General features: G+C 35.5%; 1 protein-coding gene across 1 annotated transcript; it reads left to right on the forward strand.

Annotated features, from left to right (window-relative positions):
* Positions 1-595: 595 nt before the first annotated feature.
* On the forward strand, positions 596-9,149 carry LOC114270979 (protein fluG-like). Its single transcript, XM_082871809.1, has 8 exons — positions 596-621; positions 3,313-3,432; positions 3,535-3,601; positions 4,905-5,123; positions 5,222-5,317; positions 5,952-6,000; positions 6,166-6,252; positions 8,300-9,149. Exons 1-8 carry the CDS (start codon positions 596-598, stop codon positions 8,353-8,355), a joined length of 720 nt encoding a protein of 239 aa, XP_082727935.1. The 3' UTR covers positions 8,356-9,149.
* The last annotated feature ends 2,838 nt before the right edge of the window (positions 9,150-11,987 follow it).

The raw sequence follows: 11,987 nt of genomic DNA on the forward strand, positions 1-11,987 counted from the left end.
GACATTGTCCACCTTCTTACATAAATTGGCAAGCATGGTCACCAGCTAGTGATCCGTATCCTTGGCCCTAAGAAAGAATCGTCCTAGCCGCCCAGATGATTTAGCAAGGGCGTAGTAATGCCGAATAGTAGGAATGCCCAGATTAATCTGCAATCGGCAGTTGAGTGCTATGATATCTATGATTATTCGGTAAAAATTGACATTCGATTTTGAAGAAATTAACCCCCAATAACGGAGAAAATTTCAAAGAAATGGGTGCATGGGAAATCGCACTCCATTTTCAGCAATGGCTAGCAATGGAAACACTATGGTATCACTATTCATCATCTCCATATCCATTACTGTGTCTGCAACGAGCTCTATTTGAACGTCGTCGGGAATAGAATAATGATGGAAAAAAGGAGTGACTTTACTCTCAGAGAGTAAGGCTTTCAAATAGTTTGCCATGGAGATATTGAAGGGTGGACAGACCAAAAGCAAAAAAGGTGGACCGGTAGTGGAGCAAAGTCAAAAATTCAACAGAAAAAGCACAAAAAAAAAATGAAAATGAGGGTTCATAAGACTTACAAGATTAAAATGAGGAGTTTCTAAACAAATGAGGGCTGCTACAGTTATAATCAAGTGATAAAAACTGAAAGGATGGAAGAATGAAGTCTTTTCAGAAGTAAAGGGGAAGAGGCGGTGGATTTTTTGAATCACAATAAATAAAGAGCCAGGAGACAAAGGGGCGGGAAGCTTTACATATCCCCCATTGGGTCCCATCCATTATGTCAGGTGTGATAGCGTGTCTATTACATGCTCACTTTTCTAGGAACAAATTACGATTAGTGAAATATATCTGTACGAGGTTAGCCTAGCGGGAGCCGAGCACGAAGCCCATTCAGCATAAGAGTTGTCCCGGTGCTCGAGGGGCAATTATAAGGGTCGAGAAGACGATTACCAAGAATGGCAAACAGTATATCCAAGCCCATCTGAGATGGGCCGAATAAAACCCAATTGCCGAGTATGCACAACAATAGAGAGAATATTCCAAGTAAAAGGTACATGAACCATAAGGTTGAGCCGAGTGCATCGGGAAATTCGGCTTCACTAGGTCAGACGAATCCGAATTGACCTTTCTTTTAAATAAAATCATTTAATAAGAATATGATAAGGAGATCGGCATTGACAAAGTAATGATGGAGGGCTAGGTTAAAAAGAGAAAATATCAAGAAGAATAATAACGATATAAAAGGAGAAGGAAAGCTCAAGAAGGAGATATGTGAAAAAGAACCTTACACTACAGGAAATGCAGAATTTAACGGCGTTTATTTAGCAACGTTTTTTTAAACACCACTGTTTCTAACCTTTAACGACGTTTTATAAACGTCACCTTTTATTTTAATTAAGACGGTACCGTTTAAGGGATAGAAGTCGTTTTTCAAATGCCTTCACATGTGTTACAATGTTATTCCTCCCTCTCTCTTAGCTCTGTGAGAATCAGAACCGTTCTCACTGTCTCTCTCTTCAGGCCCTCATTTTGAATCTGGGAAACCTTCTCAGTCTCAGAGAAACCAATCCCTCAAACCTCTCACTCACTCGATCTCTCTCTCTCTCTCTAAACCCTTCAGTCTCAGAGATTAAGATTCAACCTTCTTCAGCTCGGTTTTATCTCAGATCCAATCTCAAATTGATTTCGATTTCGAAGTTCTCTCTCTCTCGATTTCGAAGCTCCACCGCCACCACCATCACCACCGTTGACTAAGGTGAGCACCGCAATGTGATTCACTATCTCTCAATTTCGTATTCTCTCTCTCTCTCTCTCTCTCTCTCTCTCTCTCTCTCTCTCTCTCAAGCTTTTCCTTCCGTCTATTCTTCACCTAGGGTTTACATAAGTTTAAGATTTCAGATCTGAGATTTCTCATTCAAAAATATATGTTTCAGATGTGAGATTTCTCATTCAAAAATATGTTTGAGATTTGAGATTTCTTATTCAAAAACATATGTTTCGGATCTAAGATTTCTCATTCAAAAATATGTTTGAGATCTGGAATTTCTTATTCAAAAACACATGTTTCAGATCTGAGATTTCTCATTAAAAAATATATGTTTATGATTTGAAATTTCTCATTCGAAAATATTTGTTTGAGATTTGAAATTTCTCATTCGAAAATATATAGTCTTTCCTCATTAAAAATTTTCATTCAAAACAATAGCCTTTTAGATATGAGATTTTCATTCTAAAATACATGTTTCCTCATAAATCCCTGTGGTCCTTGTAGTACGACATTAACAGAAACCCTTAATTCAAAAATAAGAGTGTGTGAAGCTGATGCATTATTTAGGCATGTGGTGTTGTGCTGGAACTAATTTAGGGGAGCAAAATTGCTTAATGCTCTTTTCCAATATATATATTTTTTCATTTTTCATATTCTTATCTGTGTTTCACTCCAACCACCACCTCACCACTGTGCAGCCATCTCTGTGCACTCTGTCTCTCTCTGTGTGGCTGTGTGTGTGGTATGAGATAAGAGGCAAGTGGTATCATTGGAGATCTCTGGTATCATTTTTTAATGATGTGGTTTGTTTTGGTGTACTTTGGAGATCTGTCGTATCATTTTTTATTGATTTGGTTGTTTTTATTTCAACTTCCACTTTCTCTTCTCAAGACTGCACGGGGGCATTCTATGGTGAGAGTCCTGTCTTTTGAGAGCATTTTTATACTTATGCAGTCTTTGTTTGGTTGTTGGGAAAATGTAGATGTAAAGAAACTAGGGTTGAATTTAAATTATTGCTCTACTTTGTTAGAAGGAAATACAGGAAAAGAAATTTATTAAAATATGATGTTAGGTTTCTCATGATTTTGGCTCCCAAATAGCCAAGAATCTAGCAGCCAATAAGTTTTGGCTAATTTGAAATTATTTTATTATTATTTTTTAAATCATGGAGTTTTTTTGCTTGTTGAAACAAAAAGAACATGAATTGTAGGAGTTAAGAGTTGAAATTTAATTTATTATTTTCCTAGGAATTTCCAGTAATCGCATGGAGGGTCAAGTTTTGAGAGTTTAAGTTTGTCAAATTAGTTAGTTAGTAAGGGGTGGAGCTTGAAGAAGCGAAGCAAACTTATAGTAACAGCATATTATGTTTTTTTAAGAGCCCCTGATAAAGGATGTCAGTTACCTCACCTTTGAGGCTTATCTAAAAAACCCACGGATCAACGTTGGCGAGCTTTCTCTACCTCATTGTGAATGTATTTGGTTTCAACCCATTTGGCAATTACAGATGAAGATTCTTTAACATGTTTGCTGGATTGTTATGAAAATTTATGTGTAGGGCTTTCATTCTGACAGCACTCGTTTGTGTTTTTCGGAGAGGTATAAGGGATATTGCTGGACTGTATGGAACTGAGTTATCCTTGGATGGCATTCAGAAATACCGCAAGGGCAATGAATTGTAATCCATAAGCTCAATATGCTTCAAGGCTGCAAGAATCGCTGTAGTACTCATTGATGATGGAATTGAGTTTGACAAAATGCATGACATTTAATGGCATAGGAATTTTGCACCGGTGGTTGGTAGAATATTGAGAATCGAGCATCTGGCTGAGAAGATTCTTGATGAAGTGAGATTCGTTCAATCTTTCCCTCTGGGTAGACATAGTTATACATGTTATATTTATAGCGTATTTAATTATTATGAATGTATCTTTTCCATTGCAAATGCATTTCACACTTGGTTAGACTAACTATTGGTAAAACTAAAATTTTATGCTGGGATCGGCATTAATTAATGCAAAAATAATTTTATAGGTTAAATCTACAAAAAATGTAATGCTCATGATACTACCATTTTCATTAGAAGATATTGTAATTGGCTTTCTCATTTGATTTGATGTTCATCTGAAAATTTAGTCACTGGCATTAGATTTCTAGCTTTTGCCTTCTTTGCCACTTTCCAAAATAGAAATGAAGCGGTTGATTAATGATCACATTCCATCCCAAGTTTGATTACTGTAACAAATTCTATGTTGAACATGAAGATTTGTTATGTCTAATATACAGTTAATTTGAATATTCATCATTTGGGATCATTTAGTGATGAGGGCATTCTACTTGCATTAATACTTTAATAAATATTCCAATAGAATGATTTTGTTGAAGAATAATTGCATGAAATAAATGGAAAACCTGAGTATGAAGTGGTTGATGGTATTGAGAGAGAGGAAGAAGCGGAGGAATTGAGAAATACTTCTTCTGGAGCACAGTTCTATGTTATGAGCAACTAGCATCCGACATAAATGCAGTCCTCTTGTCTCACAGTAAAAATTAATCAATATAGTATGAACATCAATTGGGAGTGTAGTTGGGCCCAAGTGCTTTGGTGCTTGATTGGGAACAAAAAATGAGAACCGGTAGACATTTTCTAGGGCACTGAAGAGAAAATATTTTCTTGTCAGGAGTAACTTCAGGCTTGTGTACGTGAGAATCTACTCACTATCTGTAATTCTCTTATTATCAAAGGCTATGAACTATTATTATCTGGAATTTTCTTTTCTTTTCTGTTTTTATTGTTAATATTATTTATTCATTATTTAGGGGAGGCCAGATGGATCTACCTGGACATTGGACACTTTCACTGAAACATTTATCGGAAAGTTAAAGTCATATCCTTCCAGATTTTGTTTTAGTTTGTTATGTTTTTTGCTTTACAATATTTTAGATACCATGCGTTTACGATTGTTAAGTGGTTTCATTTGATGTGTTTGATTGCTGAGACATTTGGAAGAAGAAAATAATAACTTGGAATGCTTTTACAAGTTTGGTATAGGCTAGATGTTTCAAGATATCAACTTATTTATTTTTCACCTGTCCTATTGTGATAGATCAAACAAAGAATTAAGGCAAATCTGTTTTCTCTTTTTGTAGTGCTTGTTTGACTTTGACTCTTTATTGACTACATTTTTTCGTTCATTCTTTCCTCGCATCAATTTTGGAGATAAAGATTTGGATTTAAGACTCTCCAATCCCTTGCATCTCCGCACCCTTCTTGAGGACAAGAGATTCTCTAAGTGCCGCTTACTACTTTTACATGCATCCTATCCATTTTCAAAGGAAGCATCATATCTAGCCTCCGTTTATTCTCAGGTAAGATATTGAAGATTACAATGAACAATACGTTGGGATGTCTATCTTTGATGTTAAACTTGCTAGTTCTCTAACAAAGCAATGCATTCAATCTTTAGGTTTACCTTGATTTTAGGTTGGCTATTCCAAAGCTTAGTGTTCATGGGATGATATCATCTGTCAAAGAACTTCTAGAGCTAGCTCCAATAAAGAAGGTGAGAACAGAACACATGCACTTGATGAAATATTGGAAGAAATGACTGCTTATTTAGTAAAGAAATCTCATAAAAAGATAAAGAAAATTAAAAAACTGGTAAAATCTGGCACGATAAATTTCTCAAGTTTAGAGGTCATAATTAAACATTTTTACCCTTTTGTGTTGAACTTAGATTAATTTGTTTAAAATCATAAGGTTGACGGAAGGTAGAGGATAATAATAGCAGAATGCGAACTGTAGGTGGACGTGCTGCAATACTCAAGGCTCTTTTGAATTTCCTTCCAATTTTTATTCATCATTTAGCTATTCCTGTTTAAATTCTATAAGAGTCAAGGCTTTTTCAAGAACCTAAAAATAACTAACTAGATAACTCTTTATAAGAATCCATCTGCTTCTGACTCACTCCCATATTAAATAAAAATTCAAAGTTATTTATTTTTGGTGGGCATCCATTTATGTGATCTTTATTTGACAATTCGGGCTTTTAGATTGTGTCACAATGTCCTATAAATGAACTGTGCTTTTTTGTGTGTATGTGTGCGCGCACGTGCACACCCCTGGGTTTGGCCTGATTTGTCCTCTGTTTATTAATTTCATACCAATTTTCATTTTCACTATAATTCAATTTGCAGGTGATGTTCAACACTGATGGTTATGCATTTCCAGAGACTTTTTACTTAGGTTGGTTTAATTAGTTATCTATCAATTTTATACTTTATTTTGTGATAATATCTTGAAAATCTTGGAGGAGCCAATTTTGATTGCAGATTGAAATTATTATGAATACAAAATAGAGCCTATTTCTCTTGTTTCCTGGTCTTATTTTCTAGTTTATTTTTTTTACAGGTGCAAAGAGAGCACGTGAAGTTGTCTTCTCTGTTCTACGTGATGCATGTATTGATGGTGATCTTTCCATTCCTGAAGCCATTGAATGTAACGCCCTCAGAATAATAACATTAAACCCATCAAATAAGACATGCATTGACAAATAAACTAACCACATTCCTTTATTCCTTAGAGTTCCATTACATAAGTATTACATGTTAACATCAAAACAACATGCCCTACGGGCTTACAGCTTTCCAAGTTAACACTTGGTTACAACAGAAGAGTACTAACTCGTTTACACATTAAACCCTAGGCTTGAAGTTACATGTAATACATTAAAAGTTAAGCGACAATAGTATGTCCGCCACTAGCCTCCCAGCTATGTCCTTGGAGGTGGCATGCTTCCTGCACCTGAAAATGATATTCCCATATAGGGTGAGCCACAGCCCAGTAGAAACACACTAAACCAACCATGGACAATGACTAAAATATTAGCAATTGATAGATGGTCAACACTGATACAATCACATAAATCATATATTTACGTCAAACGACTTACAAGTCTCAATTACTTTTCTTTTCCCCTTTTTCAACAGATAGGCATATAAGCACTACCCACATGCTCAACAGATATGTATAACAACAATATCCACATTCTCAGATAAGCAAATAAGCTATATCCACATTCTATAACAGATATGTATAACAACAATATCCCACATTCACAGATAAGCATATAAGCTGTATCCACACTTTACTAAGATAAGCATATAAGCTCTATCTTCACTTCTCTAGACAAGCATATGAGCTGTGTCTACGGAGTTCATCCCCTATCTTCTCCCAACACTATCCGGTTTAGAGGTACATCCCCTATCTTCCCCTAAACCGCGGAGTACATCCCCTATCTCCTCATCTACACATAACGTATATAAACACATTGGTTCTATATACAATCACCCAATACATACAATTAATGTATTCTATCAATCGTCAAGTTCCATGACACATTTCATTGATTAGTTTCAGTTTGCCTAATCATCATGCATTGTCTACAACAATCACGACTATCCTCCACCGATAGCCCAAAGCAGTTATTTCTAAACAGAAAATAAATGCACAATGGATATTCAATCAACATTTCATTTCTTCATTCTTCTCAATTAATTATCCCAATTAATTAAACAATGTAATTAGGTCAATTCCCATAATTAACATTTCAACCCTTAGGTTCCATTTTCATCAATGATTCAACAATCATTCCATTTTTCTATGCCAAACATGCATCTAGGTTTATTATGAATAAAACTCCAACTTTTGTAAAATTACACAAAAGCCCCAAACTTTCACAAAATTACCAAACAGAGCCCAACATCTCAAAATACCAAAATTTAAAGACAAAACCCATAGAGAGGAGTAGGATATCCCTACCTCAAATTCGGAGTCCCAAAGGAGAAGATGACAAAACCAAACGTGCTCCAAAACCCGAGATTTTCAGATTAAAATGAAGCCCTCGACGATCAACAACCTTTTTGTAAAGGCCAAAGGTGAGCAAATCACTCCTACTAGATCAAAACCTAGAGAGAAGGTAGAGTCTAGAGTGAGAGGCTCAACAATGGTGATTTTGGAAAGTAAGAGAGAGAAGAGAAAGTGAAAAAGTGATTTGAAAAGTCACAACTTCGAAACTTAAACCCAGTCTTCCGCTCGAGCGTAAAACACCCCGCTCGAGCGTCACTCACAGACTCCCGCTCGAGCGGCCAAACTCCCGCTCGAGCGCCGGATACACTCTCCCAGCATCTCGACAGAACCAGGTCTCCGCTCGAGCTTCCAACTCCCCGCTCGAGCGGTACTCACACAACCCCGCTCGAGCGGCCAATCCCACGCTCGAGCGGCCAATCCCACGCTCGAGCGTACAACACTGCACAGGAAAAACTGGATGGGTGTATTCCCCGCTCGAGCGCCCAGGCCAAAATCTGGGCAACTAGTTTTGGTTTCTAAACTCAACCAACCTGTAACAAACCCGCCCAACACATCCTATAACTCAAATACAAAGTAAGAAAGGATGTAAACAAAATAATAAACAACTACCAACATCCACGGACACATGTCCGGATCACTGTACAACAAGGGTAAACCCGGGATCGCTATATTGAAGCAGCCAAAGACATATTTTCAGAGAACGCAAAAAAGTTCTTTCTTAATTTTCATTAACCCATATTGGAACTGCCAAATACAGAAACCTTTGAAACTACTTTTACTGCATTATTTTGAAACCAATTATAAGAGATACAAGGACCTCCAAAGCCCTTCTCTAGAATGGTACTTTGGTAAATGCAGTCATCAATTTTGCTTTAGAGGATGTTGTGTCTAGGTGTTTGAATCTAGTGGAGTCCTCTTTATTCTCCTCCACTAGAGGAGGTAATTTGTTTTTTTTCTTGGTGAGGCATTTATGTGGATAGTCTCTTGAAAAAGAGACAAAAATGAATGGATATGATATGTGGGATGCCAATGTTATTCTGTAAAAGTATAGAAACAAACCGTGGCGCAAACCTGATTTTTTCCCCACTAGAAGAAGGTGCAAGATTCAAGTATGATCCAGAGCACCAAAAAAGGGGGAATTATGGTTACTATCTTTTGAGTTTGATTATTATTAGCTCTCGATGCATTAAAATATATTGTTAGTGGCCTGTAGCAGTATCCAGTAGGTCATTAAGATTTGACTTCCCTTCATGCGTCCACTGATGCAGCATTTGGGAAAAACATTCCAACTCCTAATTGAAGTGTGGCCAGTGGCTTTTTGTGGTTTAATTGTTTTTTTTTTTGTTGTTCTCAATTATAAAGAAACTGAGGATAAGGGTTAAGTTTTGTTGTGTTGTATTGTATTGTATTTTCACCATTGATTATATCATTGGACACCTAACACCATTATAAGGGAAATGAGGATAAGGTTGAAGTCTTGTTGGCAATGTTGTATTGTATTGTATTTTTACCATTGATTATATCCTTGGATACTTGGCACCGAATGCCTAATGAGGCATTTTTATGGATATTGTTTCTGTTAGTGTCATCATATGTCTTTGCAAGTTGAGATTCATAGTTGAAGAGTAAATATGACCCACCCATATGTTATTTCAGATTATCCAATGCATTTCTCATTGAGCACCTCTTGATTCTAGAATTGAACAGGAAAAGTAAGTGTTTTTTATGTTTCTGTTTTTGGTCCTTTATCACTCATTATGAGAAATTAATTTCTTTATTTTTCTTATTTTACACTATTATGAGAAATTAATAATAAATTTGAAGATGGGTTGTTTCAGGCAAAGAAGAAAATGGTTGAATTAGTACATAAAATCATCGAAGCGAAAACGAAGAACAGAGGCAGATCAGAAGTTGCAAAAGATATAGCTGATGTTTTGCTAAATGATATAAGTGAAGAGCTAAATGACGATCTAATTTCAGATAATATGATAGATTTGATGATACTGGGCGAGGATTCATCATCACTCTTGCCGTTAAATACCTTTCAGATTACCCGGTCACTCTCCAACAGTTAACAGTATGCCATTTATTTTCTTTTTTCTAACCATTTTTCATTAATGTGAATATACCCCGCTCTCTCTCTCTCTCTCTCATGAATCTAACTGTTTGCTAATGTTTCTTCAACATTGTCTTCTGGTTAGATTTCACTATCAGGATCAGTTACAAATTAAACTACTATTTTTTGGTAAAATTATTTTTACAGAAATCAACCAAAATGACATGACAATGACATTTTTATAAGTAAAAGTCACCTTGACGGATTTTTGATTTTAAAGTGATAGGCTCACAACTCAACACGTTATTCTATATAATTTTCGTATGTATTTTTTTATTCACTACCCATTAGATCTTAGGACCACTGAATTTAGAAATAGGAAATTCAATTATGTTGTATGGTTTGTGAAATATTTCTCTATGCAAAAGTTTGATTGCGGCTACTTTAGGTTAGGGTTTTAGCTTCATTATCAGCCCTAAAATTGGGGCAACGATAATGAATCAACTGTTTTATAGTGCCAATGTCAATGTAATGGACATTAGCTCTTGAAAATTGAAAATAGTGAGGAATCTTAATAAATTTTACTTGCAGGTCAAGGTGTGATGTGTGTTCTTTGTATTTTGTGCTTTGTATCCCATTCAACACTGCTAGGGCCCAATGACTAGATTTTGTGCATATTTTTCTGTTTGTGCCTTGGAATTTATATAAGTAAGCTTGGGCTTCATTTGGCCTCACTGTCTACAGAGAGAGGGGAAAGTACTTTCCTTTTATGTTATGCTGCATTCTGAAATGACACCTACGTTGCTATTTTTATTGATATGTGATATAAGTATTGCTGCCTGCATTCTGAAAAAATCCACTGAAGTAACATTTGTTTATTGATGTGATGTAGCAGGCTCGACGCATGATATTGTTATTCTAATCACTAATTCTTGAGGTCGTAATTTGTGAGTATTATGATTGTTGTCACATTAGGTCATAATAACTCGTAGAGACTTGAGTGTCCAGGAAAAATCTCCCCAACTTTCAATCAATTTTATGGTGGAACATAGAAATAAGCTGCAAACTCCTCACAGAGGGCTTCTTCTATGTTATAAAAATTAATTTGAAACCTAACTCTATTTGATTGTGAGAAGCTATTTAAGTCTGAATGATCATCATGATAGATATGAAGTTGCTACATGTAGAATTTATGTGAGAGGAGAGGGAAAAAGCCATTGGAGGGAATATGATGAAGTTTTTTTTATTTGTTCTTGTTCTTTTATTTTTTTCCCCCTCTAATTCTTTTTATCTTGTTTAATTGGATTATAGCGTACTGTATGGTTCCAAATGTATCATCTGTTGCATATAGTTTAGGCTCATCTTTGGATATAGTTGGAAGACAAGTGGTATTTTTAATATTATAAGCCATATTAGTGTGCTTTCTATTCCTTTTTAATTTTTTTGGGCAAATTACACTTCTTGACCATTTTGATTTTAATTGATGTATTTAAAGTCTGAATTGTTTCTATTCTTAGGTATGCAATGTATTGTTTCTTATTTTTAATTTTGTTTTCAAGCTTAGTTTATTTATTATTTTAATAAACATCAATTATTAGTTCTTGATAATTGTTTGACAGGTATTTTTTTTGTTCAACCATATAAAATTAGCACAATTTAAAAATTAAAAAAAAGGCTATGGCGGCGTTTAAAAAACGTGACTATATCCCAGATTTTTAAAATATATGAATGTCTATGACGGTGTTTTCAAAAACGTCGCTAAATGTCATAGTGACGTCATAGTACAACTAGGGTAGGACATTTGGCGGCATTTTTAAAAACACCGCCTATACTATTATAACGACGTTTTTCAAACGCCATAAAATTATAGCAACGGCCGCGTCGTCGGCGTTTGGTACTAAATATCACAAAAAGAAATAGCGACGTTTTTAGTGCTTTTAGCGGCGTTTTTTAAACGCTGCTAAAAGTGGATTTTCCAGCAGTGATAACCTCAAAAAATAAAAAAAAACACTCACCTTCCTACAGAGACTAACTTGTTCGTTGAAATGCTAATTCCGGCACCACCGTCCAAAGTTTTATTTATATTTCAAGTGATAACTGGGAGGATTATCCAAGAGCTTGTTTGGATTAGTAGGAAAGAAAGTTATAAGTAAATCAAAACGCCAATAATAGAGTTCATGATCTATAAAACACTACAACAAAAATCACCTTTGGCGACTAAATTTTTAGTCGCCAAAAGTCTCTCTTTAGTTGCCAAAAGTAGATTTTTTAGATTCAGCGACTAAATTTTTTAGTCGCCCATTTTGTC

This window comes from Camellia sinensis, chromosome 5, assembly GCF_055761805.1.
Source record: "Camellia sinensis isolate YWXY chromosome 5, ASM5576180v1, whole genome shotgun sequence".
Lineage (NCBI taxonomy): Eukaryota > Viridiplantae > Streptophyta > Magnoliopsida > Ericales > Theaceae > Camellia > Camellia sinensis.